The 18,330-nt window shown below is 50.5% G+C and overlaps 1 protein-coding gene across 1 annotated transcript in view; it reads right to left on the bottom strand.

Moving 5' to 3' along the window:
* Positions 1-17,994, bottom strand: part of TBX5 (T-box transcription factor 5) — a 54,101-nt gene extending 36,107 nt beyond the window's left edge. Inside the window, exons 1-6 of the mRNA XM_012469012.2 lie at positions 17,390-17,994; positions 13,267-13,451; positions 11,407-11,501; positions 9,084-9,203; positions 8,171-8,318; positions 4,296-4,448 (exon numbers count right to left, since the gene is read on the bottom strand). Coding sequence (XP_012324435.2) covers positions 4,296-4,448; positions 8,171-8,318; positions 9,084-9,203; positions 11,407-11,501; positions 13,267-13,413 — 663 coding nt within the window. The 5' untranslated portion in view covers positions 13,414-13,451; positions 17,390-17,994. The remainder of the gene's footprint in view (positions 1-4,295; positions 4,449-8,170; positions 8,319-9,083; positions 9,204-11,406; positions 11,502-13,266; positions 13,452-17,389) is intronic.
* Between the last annotated feature and the right edge of the window lie 336 nt (positions 17,995-18,330).

Genomic DNA, 18,330 nt, shown 5'->3' with positions numbered 1-18,330 from the left:
AACAAATATAAATACCAGCTCCAACTGAGACAGAGGTTGTAAAAATTAATGAGAATAATTGTTGTGAATTCTTGCTTTTGAAAAAAATTTTTAAAAACCCTCGCGAGGGCCAAAAATCTTAATTATGTCTCTCTATTAAGGGTTCATTTCCTGGTCCCAACCAGAAAGCTCATACCTCATAAATATAGACTCCTTACACAATGATTTAAGCAGGAGGAAAATGCCTTTTAATGGCGAAGTTAGCTTAATATCTGGGGATAGACATTGCTTGCATACACAGCCATTGTTGCAAGAACAGGGAAATGAAATGCCCACATGACCTTTTTTTAACACCTAAATATTTCTAGGGATTGCTCTGGGAGCTGCTGACAACTGCAGTGAAAACTTTACAAAAACGTGTTTCACAGAATGAACGTCGCTGGGGAAGATTTGAGTTTTTAAATATCTTTTTCAAGCTGTCAACCATCTGGGGAAATAAGTCCCAAATCCAGCCTGAGATCACAACTGGGCTGAGGAAATGTGTCTCGTCATTAGAGGCCCTGTGGTATATGGGTATGTGATTGCAGCCTAAGAAATCAGCCCTGCTGCATACCTACCTCCACCTGGTACCTACATCCAAGCACAGAAAGATCATTCTGAAGGCACTGAGCTCTTTGACCATAAAAATGGTGGCCCTTATTTTTCCAAATTGTCTTGGCAAGTTAATCACATGCATTGCTTTTCTTTCTCTGCTCATTTATCCAAGGCAAAATGCTAGACAAATAGTCGTTGAATTGATGACATGATCAGGGAATGAGCCAACTAAACCACAAAGACTAACATTTGCAGTTGTTTTTCAACCACAGGAATAAGAACTTACTTAAAATCCCAGTCTTCAGATTCTAAACTAGCCAGGAAGTTAGAATGAGTAAGCAAAGAGTTTTCAGAAGTCTCTGTTTTGGATGCAGTGGCCCTGTTAATGAACTGATCAGTTAAGTAGTCAATCAATGGTCTTATCAATCATTACTAATGCTCCGTGCTAGCTCTCTGCCAGGTCTCTCATGACACGCTTGCCGGGAATTATCTCACTGAATTCTCACAACAACCCTATGAGGTGAGTTCTCTTATTATCCCCATTTTACAGATGGGGGAATGGAGTTAAGTCATTTGCCCAAAGTCAAATAGATTTGAACCCAAGCAATCTGCCTCCACCGTCCTCCACCTTCACCCTATGCGATGGTAAGCTCAGCTGGCTTCCACCCATGAAGTCAGAAGTCTCAACACCCGGTCCAGGTGAGACAATAAAGTAGCAAGACTGAGTCCACAAATCACATGCAACCCTGGCCCGCTTATTTAAATCACACATCATATATCCATGAGGGGAATGTTTGCAGGGGCCCTGCACTTGACTGGGAAAGAGCAGTTTTGGATTTGCTCCTGAAAAGAAAATAGGTGCCTTTGGTGCTCTACAGTAAGAAGTGGGGGAGGGTAACAGAAAGTTGTCCCCCCTGAAATTCCAATCCCAGATGTCAAGGGATCTGTCAGGCTGGCTAAACAGAACTTTATGCACAGGTGACTCAACCAATAAAGAAAAAAAAAAGCAATTCTTGTGTGTGAACCCTTAGTATGGCCATCAAATACATGTCCAAATGCATATTTGGAGACACACATTCTTAGACCTGTGAGCATTCAGACACACAATTCCTTAGATTGTGCTAAAAAAAAAAATCACACATACACACCCCGTTGGGTAGGCAGTCATTCATGCCCATCAATCACTAAATATGTGCATTAGGGAAGAAATTTTTTAAATAGAAATGTAAAGGGTGTTGGGCATATTCACAAATGGTTTCAGTGACTGTTTCACAGGGGTGTGTGTGTGTCTGTGTGTATGTACAGGTGAAACTTACCAAATTGTCTATTTCAAATGTGACTGTTTATTGGATGACAATTATTCTTCAATAAGGCTATCAACAGAGAGAAGGAGAGAGAGAGAGAGTTTTCCCACATCTATCCACACCCGATGAATCTGAAGACCATAACTACACAGAATTTAGGATATTTCTTTCAAAGGACCTGAGCATTCAGATGGTTTTTTAAGCAAGAAAAACACTTTTATATGTCCACCCTTCCTGTCCTCCTACATGAACCTGGGCTTTCTTGGGGTAGAGGAGGGAAATATCTGATATATTTTTGGACTCCTGTCAGGTCTGGGAGCCTGTAAGTATATACATATATAGGAAAATTGAGCTTCTATACTGCTATTTTTTTCTTTTTTTTTTCTTCCTGTGACCGTCACCACAAAGCTAAACACAGGTTTACAGCAACCATTGAGGGAAACAAGTTTCTAGGAGTCAGACTCAAATTGGCCTGAAATAGTTTTGTACCTTTCAGGGCATTCAACCCTCAGTTTTGCTCTCGTTAGTTCAACAAATTGGGGATACTCAGAAAAATCCTCCTTCCCCTTTAAAAAGGAATGGTGTTTTGAGGGGAATGAGTTTTCTTTCTGAGGGCAGGAAGCTCTCTTGACCTGGGTTCCCAGACAGACCTTGTGGCCTGGAAGGAACCATCTATCACAGCTTGACCTGTTCACAGACAATCTGGATTTAGAGATTACCCACAGCATTTTGGAACAGTCCCGGCCTCAGCTGGGGCATTCTCTGCCAAGCCAGCCTGCACTGGAATGACCTTCGAGGGGTGACGGGAGGATCTGGGGTGCTAAGCCTGCCTCTCACCCTTCTCTGCCCGCCCCCCTGACCCCCCCCTACAGTCCCCCTTCCACCCCAGCCTTGCTGGTGGGGACAAGAGCTACGAAGGGGGGAGGGGTGCACCATCCCCACATCCATCTAGGGGATCTACCCTCACAGATCCCATATGGATCCCCTCCCACCTTGCCCTCCCACAGCCTTCTAAGCCCAAATCACTGCTTAATAATCCTAACAGTCTACAACCCCAGGAGGGCAGGGGCCCCTCCCCCAGCACCTATTTCTTGCCTCTCCAGATTCCAGATCTTTTCATAACAAGGCTTAGGAAACATCAAATCCCTCCTGCCCCCCGCAATAAAATGAATCCACATGCACTCAGGTATCTAAGGAACAGAGGTAAATCCTGACAAGTCAAAACAACCTTTCTCTTGAGGAAAAAGAGAAGATACTCCCCCCACCCTCCAGCCTGCTGTTATAGGCAGCCTGCTCCAAAGTCATTGTCAAGCTTTGAAATGCCAAAACCGGCACCTGGATTTTGAACCTCATGGGTTCTGACTTTCACACAATCCACCCGGCAGCATCCCGCCCCTACACCAAACTGCAGCCACCTTCTCCCGACCAATGCATGGGCTGAAGGCATAGCGTGCCTCCCCTGACCAAGCTGTGGTTCTGCAGGCTCTTGTCTAAGTCCTGGGAGTGTTATTCCAAGCTGCTAGCGGCACAGGTTGTTCTGTTGTCATTTTAACAAGGTAAACCTTGCTCAAGAATGTGGTCTGGAGTCAGTGATTGCGGAATCAATTAGGGAAGCATCAGGAAAGTGCAGTCCTAAGGATCCTGGCAACTTTGCTACCTGCCCTGTTGCCAGTTGAGATGCATCTAAAAGGCAGAGTGAGTGCAGTGGCTCATGCCTGTAATCTCAACACTTTGGGAGACCAAATCTAGGAGGATTGCTGGAGGCCAGGAGTTCAAGACCAGTCCTGGCAACATAGCAAGACCCTGTCTCTACAAAAAACAAAAGTTAAAAATTAGCCAGGCATAATGATGGTGTGTGCCCATAGTCGCAGCTACTCCAGAGGCTGAGGCAGGAGGATCATTTGAGCCTGGGAGGTCAGGGCTGCAGTGAGCCATGACTGTGCCTCTGCACTCCAGCCTAGGTGACAGAATGAGACCCTTTCTCGGAGGGAAAAAAAAAAAAACATTAAAAAGGCAGAGAGGAGAAAACTGATCCCAGCAGAAAAGGTGGCCCCAGAAATGAAACGGCCGCACCAGAGCCGTGCAATAAGCAACCTTTCTTCCAACTAGGCATTTCATAAAGTTAATGGGATGCCTTCTTGTGGCATTTGAGTGTATGGCCCATATGGTTTGAAAGGTTTGTTTCTAACTGGTGTGGGTGCATATGTGTGGTTGTGACCGTTATGCCAAGCCCACGGACATAGTACAAACAGCCGAAACTTCTTAGGCTACAGCTTTGTCCCCACCCCAGCACCCTGGTGTCAAAGTTGGTGACGGCTGCTATTCAGAGGAGCAAAGTTCCAGCAGGAAACCCTTGCAGATTACTGCAGAAGAAAGAGCAGACGGCCCCAGGCACTGGTTCCTGGGCTTCGGGCTTACCTTGTGGTTCTGGTAGGAAGTCACTGCTATAAACGCCGTCTCAGGAAAGACATGGGTGCAGAATGCTGTATTTTTTGAGCCAAATCCATTATTTTCATCCGCTTTCACGATGTGTAATCTGGGCTGGTATTTGTGCATGGAATTTAGAATAATCTAAAAATAATAAAGAAAATGAGATTGTAAGAAAATCAAAACTCCCTTTGTCTCCAGATAAAAACCCTGCTCCCCGCCCTCTAAATTCGCCTTGTTATACCAGCTCTCGAAAAATAGATATTTTTCCGCTGTTTTGAAAAGGGGCCAGGGATTTCATTAAAAAGAAACATTTCAAAAATAACAATTTCCAACCTAAAAGGCCAGGGTAATATTCCAGGAATCTACCCAAGGCACACAGAGCAGTAAATCAGAATTCGTAATAAAGTTTGCTTAATAAATTAACTCCCTGCATAGGGCACTTCCCACACCTAAAGGGAGCTGAGCAAGTCTGGATCGAGGAATCCGAGTCTGTTGGGAAGCCTGAACGGCACTTTTAGATTGACAGGTGGTGTGGGGTCAAGGGGACAAACAAATAAACAATCATACAAATAACTCCCACCCCCAAATCTCTGAGGGATGCAAGAGAAGAGACCAAGTGTTTGAAAAACTGGAATTTAACAGCAAAAAAAGTCACCAGTTCGCTGCACAGCCTTTTTCTGAGGCTTAGGGTGGGTGATTAGACCTCAAATCTGGGGCCTTTGTTTGGTGAACAAGCAAAGTAAAGTTAGTGAAAAGAGAAGATATTTGGGGGGCGCAGGTGATCTGGCTTCCAAGGAAGTCGGGTCATAAGGTGTGGGGAGGAGGCACCCCTTACGCCCCTCAAAGAAGGGGCTGGTTGCCTAGGAAACTCCCTTTCTCCGACCTGACCATATTTCAGGATCCACAACCAGACTTATCTGCATACTTGGCCTCAGACAGAACGGCTACATCTGCTTTGTCGGGAATATTCTCTTTTTACTTCCTTCCTATCTTCCCCATGTTTAGGGGTGCTCTCAGGGACAAGAGGGGTCTTAACTGCTGTAGTCATGCTGTTATTTTTACAACCCCCATTATCATTAGGAAGAGGAGGAGGAGGACTTCCAGGCTGCGCGTTCTTGCTGGAGCCAGGGCTGGTCAAAGCTGAGCATCCTTACCAATAAAACTGGGTTTGTTGTTGTGATGACGCCTGGGTTTTGATGCTCCCAGGAGGCTGTTAACGCTAATATTTACCAAAACGTTCTCATACATCGCCACCGAACGCACTGATCACCGCGTTTAACAGCCTGAAAATCTGGCCTGCTTTTTCCCCGGGAGCTGCGGAGGTTGTCTCAGTGACTTTGATTATTTGCATTGATGACCCTGGGGCAGGATTCTTGGACCAACCCCGGAGCCCGGCAGGAGCGGGAGGAGGTAGTTGGGGGAGGGGAGCTGCGGCCCGGGCGGGGGAGGGACGAGGAGCTCGCGGGCCCTGCGGCTGCCCGACCCCGGGCCGCGCAGCTCTAATCTCCGGCCGCCGTGGCCCGGCCGCCTCCCCGGCCGATAGCGACGCCGACCGGGGCGGCGTGGCGACAGAGAGACGCAGCGGGGCCCCGCTGGCCGCCACAGTCCCAGGCCGTCGCGGCCATCGGCCCGGCTTAGCCAAATTGCTTTGACGGCTGGGGACAGTGTGGAGACATCAGCGCGAGGGCGATCTAATGGCTCCTAATTTCATTAGGGCGGCTCTGAACGAAAGTCCGGAGTTCGGGGTGGAAACGCCTGGCTTCTGGGCAGTTCTGAGCAGTGCCGAGCCCCTCTCCCCAACTGGGAAGGTCCTGAAGCTGGCAGGGATGCCAGGAATTTGGTGGTGGGGTTTGTGCACCTTCCACAGGCATCCGCCCCAGAGAGACTCCAGTGTACTCCAGAGGAGCAGAGAGAAAGCTAGGAGCTGAAACGGGAACCGTCTCACTTTCCAGCGTCAAGGACCATGCAGGACCCCACCCAAGGGTCCCACTCTCCAGAAGGAGCCAGCCCAGAGATGCACGTGGGACCTTTAGAAACAGCCCCGGTTTTCCTTGGTGCTGGTAAAGTACTTGCTGGGTACTGGCAGATACATAGCCAGGACGGGTCAGCCAACACCCACGCAAGCTGAACGCACAGAGCACCTCCTGGGAAGCCCAGCAAGAAGGACTCGTGGGCCAAACACCCGGGTTTAACAGAGAGGCTCTGCATTTGCCTGGGAATGCCCGGCCCTCCTAGCAGGCAACACAGAAAGGGGACAGTTCTTTCTCCTCTCCAGCAAGCCACTCAATCTCCTCCCCACCCACGTGCTGAGAGCTGCATTCATCCATCAGTGGGGGTCCCTGAGATCCTCTTCCCACCCTAGATCCTGGGGCCTTCAGAACTTCAGCCCCAAGGCCTCGAAGGAGCAGATTTCTCATTTGGACCTTCATAAACCATCCTCCCCACCTCGGCCAAATTCATTCCCGCCCAGCCCCCTCCTTTCCCTGAAATTGGCAACCGTGGGCCTGTCTGTTGCTCCTCTTTGAAGCTACAATCTTCCAGGACAGAGAACCCCTTTTACAAATAGAGAAACCTAGCCTCAAATCTCTGCTCCCAAGTACAAGCTGCAGGACCTTGTCAAGTCATCCCCAGTCCCCTGGACTCTCCCGTGCAAAAGCTATGCCTCTCTGTCCTCCCTCTAGGCTGCCATGAGGATCAAATGCCCTAAGATGAATGAACCCACTTGTATTGCAGAATCATCCAGCTAAGGGTTCTAAAGGTGAATTCAGAATCTGTGTTCTGTTCTAGTGATTATCTCCTACGATGAGATTTGGGGACATTTTTTCAACAGTGTTTTGTGTTTTGTTTTTCTTTGGGGAAGAGAAGTGATGCCTATACTAAGAATCCACTAAAGCCTACACATTCTTTTGGGTGGTGGGCAGGCTGCACATTCAATACCCTGTGTTCAGTTTCAGGAAATTCACCAGGCCTTTCTCTTGGGTCCAATCCAGACTCCAAGTTTAGGATGGTGGTTTAGGTTCGCCTGCTCTGGGCACACTGTGGAAAGGGAGAAAGCTGGATGTTGAAAAGAAAAAAAGATCTCCCCAGGAGTATCAAGCTAAAAAGCGGCACTGGCACCATAGTTTGCCTCTTATGAGTTCATTTTTCCATCTGTAAAAGAGGGGGCAGGTGAGCTGGGCTCTCTCTCTACCCCTGGAACATCCCAATAATAGGGCAGGATTGGGAAGTGGGGAGGGAAAAGATATGGCTTTCACTGTGGTCCAGCCTTTGTGCAGTCTATACTGGGTACCCACTGGGCTAGAGGGTCCACATTTTCTGCAAGACTGAAACACAGCCCTCCACTCCTAACCACAGGTCGAATTCACAGACTCTCCAGGCCTGGAATGAGCTGCTTCAGTTATTCCTCCATCCCTAGGCAAAGGCAGAGGGTCGGGGTGCTAGCAGCAAGGATGCAGCCCCAGCCCAGGTGAACCGGCAGGCCATATCTCCAGCCACCAAGGAACGACAGACACAGAGCTGGGGAGCGTGGATCACAGGGAGGACTGCAAAGGGGCAGATATCTGCATAGGAGAGAAGTGGAGACAGAGAATGAAGTCGTAGGAAGAAAAAGAAAGCAAAGGGAAAGCCAAATGAGGTGAAAGAAATAAGAGAAAGGAATGAGAGAAGAAATGAGATGGAGGGGAATAAAAGGAAGCAAAAGGAAGTCCAGATCAAGGAGGCAGAGGTAGAATGCCCAAAGTGGGGGAAAATGAAGCAAAGAAAAGGAGAAGTGTGAGCATGCAGAGCCAAGAGAGTGCAACCCAGTGAGAAGGGAGAGAGGACAAGAGGGAGAGAAGGCGTGGAATACAGGGCACAGTACTCACGTGCCCAAATGGGTCCAGGTGGTTGTTAGTGAGCTTGAGTTTCTGGAAGGAGACGAGCTGCCTCATCCAATGAGCCCCAGTGGCAGGTGAGTCCGGGTGCACGTAGAGGCGGCCAGGCATGGCGGGCTCAGCTTTGCCTGTCACAGACCTAGACCAAGGAGAGGTATGACCAGAGGCCTGGCTCAGAGTCTGGAGGTAACGAACTTCGCTGGAGCATGCTTCAGTTCACGCACCAGGTGAGGGTTGCTGAGTAGTAGCTAGACATAAGCTGAAGGCTCTCCCATCTCCCTTAGGCATCTGCAATTCCAGATGCCCCAGCGTACTTGGTGCCTGGGTCCAGGCAGGCCCCTGGTCCAGCTCTTTCTTCTTATAGCCTCTTGCATCCCATAAACAAGTGGCAGGTTCTGGAGGTCTGGACGTGCAAAAAGCCTAGAAAACTCCTTGAGGGCTTTCAACCAGGACTTCATTGTCAGCCCTCTGCACTGCTGGCAGCCATGGGCCTCTCTTCTCTTAACTGTTTAACTCCAATACCACGAGCCGATTTTGCAATTTCATAAAAATGCATGTTCAAAGTAGGTAACTCATAAAAAATAACTGTAAATGGTTTTATGCCCCCAGAAATACCTCCAGCGCTTGGTAACAATACCCTTTGTAAAACCCCACAACCTTGTGGGTACAGCGATAGACACAGGCACCTCATTTCCTCTTAGCTTCCGTTTTCTCATCTGGAAAACGGGAGCTAATGGTTGCACTTTCTTTGTCTGAGAATGATTATTGAAAAGCAAATGGACAGGCACACAGGAGCCTTTAGCGCACAGTAGGAACTAAAAAAAAATAATGTTCACCGATTCAAATTCTCAGGAAAGGTTCCACTTTCCTCCCTCCCCACTCCACCTGCCACCCCAGTGCCTACCATTTATTATCCGCGAACTTGTATCTGTGATCGTCGGCAGGTACAATGTCCATGAGAAGAATGTACTTCGTTTTGGGATTAAGGCCGGTCACCTTCACTTTGTAACTGGGAAACATCCGCCTAAGAGAGAGGGACGGGGGTGGGGGCGGGAATTAATGCCAATATTTTGAAGACAGCCTCCATCCATTTTAAGGGAAGAAGCGATTCCTGGAGAAACGTGGAAGCGGAAACTGGCCCTGTTCCGCTCTCCTCAGAATCCAGCCCGGGTTTCCCTTGAAGTTGTAAGGAGGAGAAAGGAGCAGGGAGGAGAAAACAGCAGGCGGGCAACAGTAGGTGTCTTTACCGGAAAACAGAATCCCGGACGCGGGCGCTTCTAGAGAACTGGTTTTGAAGATGCTTCAAAGGGACCTCCATTTCAACTCTTGCTAACTGCCCTTTTTAGAACCAGACCCCTACTATGAATATTTGTGGGGAGAGGAGGCTTATTGGTACAAAGGTAGGCGCCCATCCTAGAGGATCAGTCTAGCCAGGTGCTTTCGCCGATCCTCACGGCACTAAGGAGTCACGTGTACGCCAAGGTGTGTGCGCCCCAGAGCCGCACACGCGTAGGTACACACAGCCTTCCCGACCTGGCTTCGGTCCTCTGCCCCGGGAGGACGGGGGAGGCCGCGGTTCCCAGTATAACTCGGTGGGTGACCTCTGACACTGGTCTCTAGCAAGAGTTTATTCCTGAGTGCCGCACAACTTCTCCAAGGCGCCTGGCACTCTTCCTTGGAGAGTCGAAATTCCTTGGCCCTCAGTGAAGAAATTCCAAACTCTCCCAGATTTGGTTTCAGAAAGAGCTGAGGCCTGAACTAGGATGGGGTCGTTAGCGAGCGGATGGCCCGGAACTGTGCGGTCTCTGCTACCTCTCTGCGCCCTAGCGCACTCCGAATTCCCCTCCACCTTCTGAGGAGCACCCCCCAGAAAGCAAAGATTCTCAAGCCTGGTGTCTAGGGGAAAAGACAAGTTGGCCTATCTCGGCTCACTCTGAGAAGGCGGGAAGGGTCGAATGGAGGCCTCTCCCTCCGAGCCCAGGAGCCGAAGCCTCGCAGTGTTTATCAGCCTGAGCAAGTGCGCCGGGAGCCGGAGGCGCAGAAGACTTCGCAGGCCTTTTATAGTTAAATCCTCTAGGCTGATGCTGGGGGGGAAAGTGGGACTCGGCCGTGTCTTTCCTTCCTGGGGGAATAGGAAGAGGGCTGCAGTTCGTTGATATAAACAGAACGCGCCTCCTAGTTCACTCAGGCCTTGGGCCGAGCGGGGAGCAGACTTTGTTTAATTTTAAATAATAATAAATGTCACTGTTGTCAGTTTATTGAGGGAGGCTTCGGCTGGAGAACGGGGGCGTCTGGAGAGGCGGCTCCACCCTCCCCCTTCACACACTCGGTGGCTTGGGCCTACCGGCCGCCTGCTCCACACGCCTGCTCCGGGCATCCTCTAGCTTTTTGCCTTGCAGGACGCAGAAGACCAGTCCAGCACGGGTAGGGATGTGGCCAGGACGTCCCCAGGCCTGGGCGCGCGCAGGCATACAGACACACACACACTCACAAACCCTCACACACTCACGCTGACATACAGAGCTGCACCACCCTCCCTCCTCCTCCCCCAGAAGGCTAGCGTTTCTAGCTAAAACTTTGCGAGCTTTCAAGGGGAACTCCGGGGCGAGTGTCTTGGCGAAGCTGCCGTGTTTATCCGTGTCTGTATATAGAGCCCGGCCGAGCCCCGGTTCAGTTTCAAAGCCTTCGCCTGCTTTCTGTAAACAATGAAAGAGGTAGCGAATACATTCAGCAATTCAGAGTTTGGCAATCGGGTGGGACCCTGGAGCCACTCCAAGGTCAGGGAGGGTGGGGATGAGGGTGGGAGGAAAGAATAAAGTCCAAGACCCCTGAAACCCAAAGACCTTCTAGACTCTGTCTTCTCTGGGTCTCTGTTTTCTGTTTTTGCCTTTCCCTCTTCCTCCTCTTTCCCTCATTATGAATCCATAGAGCACGGCCTCCCAAGCTCTTTATTCTTTTCATAAGTGAGGTGGGAGAAATGCCGGGTTTCCGGACTCGAACGTTTGGAGTATTTCCTCCATCCTAGGAGAGATCAATGAAGGAATCGCCCTGTGCCCCTTTAACCAGAACCTTCCTCTTTCTCTCTCTCTCCTCTACTCTATTTTCTTCTTTAAAGTGTCTACTCTCCTTCCCCCACCCCTTTAGTCTCTCTTCTCTTCCAAGCCACCTTTTCTTCCTCACCTCTCCCACAATTTCTTTTCTTCCCTCTACACAACTAGCCAGCTCACCTTCCAGCCTTGGTTATGATCATTTCCGTGCCCACTTCGTGGAATTTCAGCCACAGTTCTCTTTCATGGAGAAACACTTTGATTCCCTCCATGCCCTGCAGGAAGGAGAAAAAACGTCATGCTGACAAGCCCTGGCAGTAGTGGGCATTCCTTCCTCAAACTCCCCCAAAACACAGAGACTGCTCCTCCTTTCCACTGGAGCCTGTGGTCTCACAGGGTAAAAAGTGGCTTCAGCCCACTGCAGAATTATCTGGAGCACCCAACAGCCTCTGCTCAGGGATCCCTCTATAGGCTCAGTCCCAGATGTTTGCAACAACCTCTTGAAGCCACAGTGCTGTGCTGTCTCTTTCTAATGCCACCAGCACAAGGGTATGGAAGTATCACCCACCATCAGGGTGCTCCAGAATGTCACTGAGGAGGACCAGAATAAGCAGAAAACAAACAAAAACAAAACACAGCTATTTCAATCCACTTCAGCTGAGACACAAGGTTTAAAAAAAAAAAACACTAATCTAGAAAAACTAGAACCAAATCTAGAAACCCACTCAGAATGTTCTTATGTGGACACACAGATGCCCACACACCAAAGATACAGATGTGCATGTGCTTGCTTATTCTCGGCCATGGCGGGTGCCAATATGAACACATGAATTTTTAAACTAAAAACTGTTTGTATTATCATATGTTCTCACAGTCCAGAATGAAAATTAATCCTTAATGTCTATATTAACAAACTTTCCAGGCTCTCCCTACAAGTAGCTCCATTCATGTCCAGCTATTTTGATTATAGGTCATGCCTGATGCCATTTAACATTTTGGCTTTCAGCTAAAACAAAATTTACAGAACTGATGCAAATATAAATATGTATACACATATATGCACACACAGGCACACACAATCTCTTCTTTTTGCAATAATTTGCAACGGGCTAAAAAGTGGGCTTTTCCTTCAAAGAAAAAAAAATCTGTAAATTTCCTAAACTGTGTTCACGCTCTCATTCACGCTCTCTGCTTCTTTAGAAATATACACACGTTTTCCTGAAACTTGAAGGCCAAAGAGAGACTCCAGGAAAAGCCAGGAAGTTCATCGAAATCTCAAGTGCAAGTGTCTTTTCTGGTCAAGTCACCCACCCCACCCTACTTAAAAATAATCGGGATCTACGGAGGAGCCGACTTGAGCACACAGTGGGTCCCTGGTTTAGGGCGAAGAGCTCAAGGTAAGGCTCCTCCCTCTGCCCCCGGCCCAGGCTGTAACCTGGCGAACCCGAGGCTCCTGGTGCCCGCCCGGCAAAGCCCTGCGCGCTCCCGGCTGCGGGTGAGTGCGCGCCAGCCCGCCGGGCCGCGACCTCAGGACGAATGGTGCGGTGCGCGGGTCTAGGCGGCGGCGCGGAGGAGGCAGGAGGAGGCGAAGGCTACAGAAGATCTGAAGAGGGGTCAAGCCATTGCTCATGCGGGCCTGAAGCGGCTGCTGACCCGGCTCTAATTAAGATGCTGAGGACAGATTCTACACGTAGTGCAGCGAGAAAGGAATTATCTAGGCCATCGTGAGCTGACCCCAAACAGCCGGGTAATTGAGGTTTCTCGAACAATTTAAATAGATTTTAAAAATCCTTTGGCCATAAAGGTAAGTGTCACAATAAAGTGGGTGGCAATATGTGAGCATCTGGGGAGACCGGGGAAGAGAAAGGCGGAATGGAGTGGGAATAAAGAGGAAAAGGGATGATGATGGCCCGTGGGTTCGTTTTGTTTCTTGATGTTTTTTGTTTGTTTTTGTTCTGCCCCCTCTAGAGGCGCTGAGCAGGGAAGCCAGACTCTGACTTTGGTCCCTGGGAAGGGACCCGAAGGGCGAGGTCTCCTTACCTGCTGGGTGAAGGCGGCCTGCGGGGACGACGGGGACTTGCTGGGGGCCCCGAGCGCGCTCTCGGGTTTCGAATCGCAGGGCAGGTCTTTTGCATCAGGCTCCAGAGGCGTGTGCGCCAGGCCAAAGCCCTCGTCTGCCTCGGCCATGGTGCGCCCGGGGCCCTGTGCCCACGCGAGGTTCTGCTCTGAGGAAGAGAAGCAGGAGGAGATGGGGGTGGGGAGGAGAGAGAGAAAGAGAAAGGTTGGCGAGCACAGTTCTAGCGATAGGAGGGAGCAGTTTGGCCCCCAGTTTCCAGCTACCAGCACCTCCGTTCCCAGCTGACGAAGACTGCAGAGGGCCCTAGAATTTTTACTGTTACTAGTATTCCTAGCGTTATTACTATTACTTTATGACCAGGCACAACCTCTTGCAAAAGACCCGCGTCAGACCCGGAGGAGGCGAGGCCTGCATCTCCCCTGCGCAGGCTCCCCGTGATAAGCAAGCTGCCCGTCAAATTTGTCTGGACTTCTGGAAGAGCCAATAAAGATAAGGCGTGGGTATTTTTGGAAGCCATTGGGTAGGAACCAAAAACAGAACAAAACAAAACCCAGTGTCCTTCAGAGAATTTCCTTCTTCATCAAACTGCAAGATGCCCTCGGAATTAAACCTCACAGGAGGAACTGTTTTCTGCAGCAGGCAAAACTGTCTGAAATAACCCGCCTCTTGCAAAAACAAAAATACAGGAGGGGAAAGTTGTGCAGATTGAGACTAGGTTCAAAAGAGAATTCATATACATCTTTTATCAGTCACAGGCCTTAACAGTAAAAGTCCTTTAAAATTAAAAGTCCTTTTCTTTACCCCAACCTTAAGTAAGATTCGTTAAAAGATTAAAAAGTAGCCAAACAGAAGACTGGGTGAAGAAGGCCACCGTACAGCAGTTCCGAGGGAGGCGCGTCACTGCGTGCCCGCCACCAGCGCTCTACTGCGGGGCCGGGGATGGCGGGCATTTTGTGGAGTGACCAGGCTGAAGGGGGGGTTCTCTGAACTTCAGCCAGGCCTGGCTTGCTAAAACTGCAAGCCTAGGCTCAGGACTGGCAAGGACAAAATCATTCTCGGATAAGTCCTAGGCCGGAGACGTTGAATCGGCGGCCCGGGTCTCCACAATGCATAGAACAGCCTGGGTTTGCAGGCGTATGAGGTTAGAACATACAAAATCACAGCCGCAGAGCTGTTCAAGCCTGATGAGCCTGTCTCCTGCTCTCTGATCTCCTTCCAGTCTCCTCTATATTCAAATAGGAATCACCCCCCCTCCCCAAAACGGGAAGACTTTGGGAAGCGGGCACAAGCGATTGCTCCCCAAAACCTTAGCAGCTGCTTCGGGAAGGGGTCCGATCCCACCCTGATCTGCAGTGGTTAGCGATCTAGAAACAGGGCCGAGGAGAAGGACAGCTTCGGAGGCCCGACTCGCAAGCAGTTTTCTTCACCTCGTCCTCGGGGCTTCAGGGAGGCGGTGACGGGAGCCCCGCAGCCTACTCACAACAAAAGAAAGCAGGGCTGGCGCCCCCACACGCGCTCCCATTCACGGCGGTCAGCCGCATGGAGAATCCTACTCGGAGCCCTCGCCAGGGTCGGGGGAGCTCCAGGCTGGCGGAGGCGAACAACGTGCGGTATGACAGAACCAGGCTGTGCTTTCTGAAAACCTCAAAGCCGCTCCGCAAGCTGCGGCAGCCTCCCGGACTCCATTCGCTGGGGAGCTCCGAGCTGCGCAAAATCTCTGCGAGCCGCGCTGTGTGAATGCACAGCCAGACTGGAATCCGCCATTCCCGCCGCCCCAGCCGACTCGGCCGACGAGCTCCCTCCTGAGCCTCCCGGGCCATCTGCTTGGTGGGTTACCTCGCTCGGTGAAGCTGGTGCATTCACCACATCCTCTGCTGCTCCTAGCAGGGAAGCCCGCGGCGAGGCGGGGGTGCAGGCATGGTGGTTCCGGGCTTCATGCGGGGTTTACTGCTTGCCCAGAATAGCGGCTGCTACTGCCTACTAGGCGCACCCACGCTGGAGCCTCCGCGGCGACTGCCCACCTCCAGCACACACCTCCTCCGCTGTGCGCTGGCTCTCCCTAAATACTTCCAAGTTGGCAGGCGCCAAAGAACACAAAATAGCCTCCAAGAGCACCCGCAACCAGGTAATCTCAGTGCCCTGCTCCTCCCTTACGCCCCCAGGGAGGGTTAGTTGGGAGCCCGGTGAATGGTCGAAGTCCTTTCTGAGCGCAGCTTTCAAGATTAAAGTTCCCGAATTCAAGGTAAGAGTCTCTCTCTCTCTCTCTCTTTCTCTCTCTCTCTCTCTCTCTCTCTCTCCCTCCCTCCCTCTCTCTCTCTCTCTCTGAAATACAAGCCAACTCAGCTGAGGGCAGTGACGTTGGATTGCCTCGATGCTCACAAATACTGAAATCGCGTATCCAACTAGCTCCCAATGCACTCTGCCTCCCTCCCTCTTCTCTCTCCCTCCCACCCTTCTGTCCTCCCTTCCCCCCCAAACTTTTCCACTAGATTTCCCGAACACTCAAATCACAATACGACTCTCAAACCCAGACCTGCAATAACTCCCTCCTCTCTACCCCTTTCCCAACCTCCATCCATCTCTGCTTCTCTGAGCAAGCGGTGGCTGCAAAAACTCCTGCACAAATCATTTCAAATGCGGTTGGCTTCTAACCGGGAAGTAATCTCCGTGACGCTGGCGGTGCAGAGAACCGAGTCTGGACGTGCGCGCGCGCGTACACACACACACACACACACACACACACACACACACACACACCCCTGCAGGCCTCCGCAGCCTTGCATACATTCTCTTCAACGCTGACCTCGAGAAGGAGCGCTGCCTGACCCCGCCTGGCCGGCGCTCGCCTTCCTGACATCTCCCCTCCACCCCCTACTCATCACCCCTACTCTCAGCGACTCTGTGGTGAAGGCAGGGTGAAGGTGCATTGGGATGGGGGCTGAGATCAAAGATGCCAAGGAATCGCTGTGGGCTCCCACCCCCCACCAGTGGGGCCACCAGACCTCCCCTGCTCCAGGTGTACACAAGGCAGTGCCCAGTTTTATTAAAATAATCAAACAGTGATTGGGGACTGGTTGGGGTTTTCATCTCCACTGGTCTCCTCTCCTTGCCCCTTCCCCTCTCTGAAATGTACTTTTTTGAAGGTGAGTTGAAGAGGTCAATAAAAGCATAAACACAGTCAGTAGGTCTCAGTCTGAGCAGACCCAGATTGGGACACCAAATATTGGTACTTGTAGAAGATGTCAGGAGTCCTGTTCTGTTTCCCATCCTTACTGTATCCCCATCATCCTGATTTTTCTAGGGTTCTGAAAAGAGACTTGGCTGTGCAAGCCAAGGTCTGTAGAAAGGGATGGAGGGAGGAGAATTGCCCTGAGATCAGCAGCCGTGTAACCCTCTGTGGCTGCTCTGCTAAACTCCCAGGCCAGGCCATCGCTGCAAAATGCCAAAGCGGAATGTCCAACCCTAAATGTGGGGCAACCAGGGAGAACACCAACTCTCCTTTGCCACAGTGCTCACTCCACCTTCCAGGTTTGTTTGCAAACAGATCTTTGCCAAGGCGATTTATTTATTTGTGAAAACACCCTCACCGTCCAGGTCAGCCAGGAGGCCTTTGGGCTTGCTAACAAGGCGACCCTAGGTCGAACACAAAAAAACCAAACATGGCATTGGGATGAGGCTGAACTGCTACGTCTCTGGTAGAGGGTGAGGGAAATCCAGAAAGACCTCCCCAATCCCTTTAAGTTCTCAGAGATTTGGGGATAAAATTAATTCCCATAAATAATCTTCAGACCCCTCCAGAGAGGAAAAATCTGGACTCTCCCAGGTAATAGCCCAGCCAGATTTTCTTAGTTCATTGAGCACAGATGGTCTGGGCTACCAAGCAAAATCGGGATTTTTAAACTATTAAAGAGAATCCACTCTTGCCAGGTGACACACGAAGCCATTCTTATTTTGGTCATGAAAAGTAGCCGCACAGTGAGGGAAGATTCAGTAAGACCAAGACGGGGTGAAAAGCCAAGGAGTGGGGACAGGCCAAGTGCAAAGAGAAACCTTTTTTCCCCCTTAGTCCTCCAGGGCAAAACTCACCTCCAAATATCCCACCTCTTCTTTCTAGCGCAAAAGCCGGGAGTGCGCCTCACTGGAGAGGAAGGTTCAGATGAAGACTTTGAAAAGGACCCCCCAAAGAGACCTCTTTAGGCCAGATCTTCTTCCAACGTCTGTCAAGAAGAGCACCTACCTCCCAGCTCGAAGTTGGTTTGTGGTCTTGGACAAATTAAATATTACTGTTTATTACCAGGCATACCCCAATAAAATAAAGAGGCAACCAGGCGATAGCGACTATCTCACCAGCCGCTGCACCTATAGGGCTTGGAGACGTCACGAGTCACGCAACCGAGCCGCGCGCTGTCACGCTTGGCTGGGGGGCAGCGGCGGGAGGTTAATTTCTCTCCGTCTTTGCCTATCAGTGCCGGGTCTGCGCAGCCACAAGTCCCGGACCTCTCCGCTTCGGGAATAAACAAAGACATAAACTAACCCAGCTTTCTCCGGAGAAATGAGGGTGGTGAACATAAGACACAAATAGAGCCAAGATCAACTTTCTTAGCAAGGGGGAGAGGAGGGCACTCTTCACAAAGCAAGGTGGGAGTCCACCTCAGACCTCTATTAGAAGGAAATCGAGTTGTTCGGGGGGACTGAAGATCCTTGTTATTAAAAAAAAAAAAATTCCCCCACGGAGGAGCTCTTGGCAAACGAATATTGAGGCGCCGCTCTAGCTGGTTAGCTTTGGGACGTGATAACTCAGTGCCCTCTTGCCGATTTGCATAGAAATAATTACTGGGTTATCGTGGAGGGGAAATGGGACAGAGTTCTCCGTAATGTGCCTTGCTGAGAGAAAGGTCCAAGAATGCAATTCGTCCCATAATGGCCCGGCAGGGGCGGGGTGCGAGTGGGTGGTGGAGTAGGGGTGGGAGTGGAGAGGGGTGATTTCTGCAGAGAATAATTATAGCACCGGGGCCCGCCGAGGCACT

This window comes from Aotus nancymaae, unplaced genomic scaffold, assembly GCF_030222135.1.
Source record: "Aotus nancymaae isolate 86718 unplaced genomic scaffold, 86718_ANA_hifiasm-v0.15.2.pri h1tg000021l, whole genome shotgun sequence".
Lineage (NCBI taxonomy): Eukaryota > Metazoa > Chordata > Mammalia > Primates > Aotidae > Aotus > Aotus nancymaae.
Note: the sequence above shows the minus strand (reverse complement) of the source record. Positions and strands in the feature narration are given on the sequence as shown.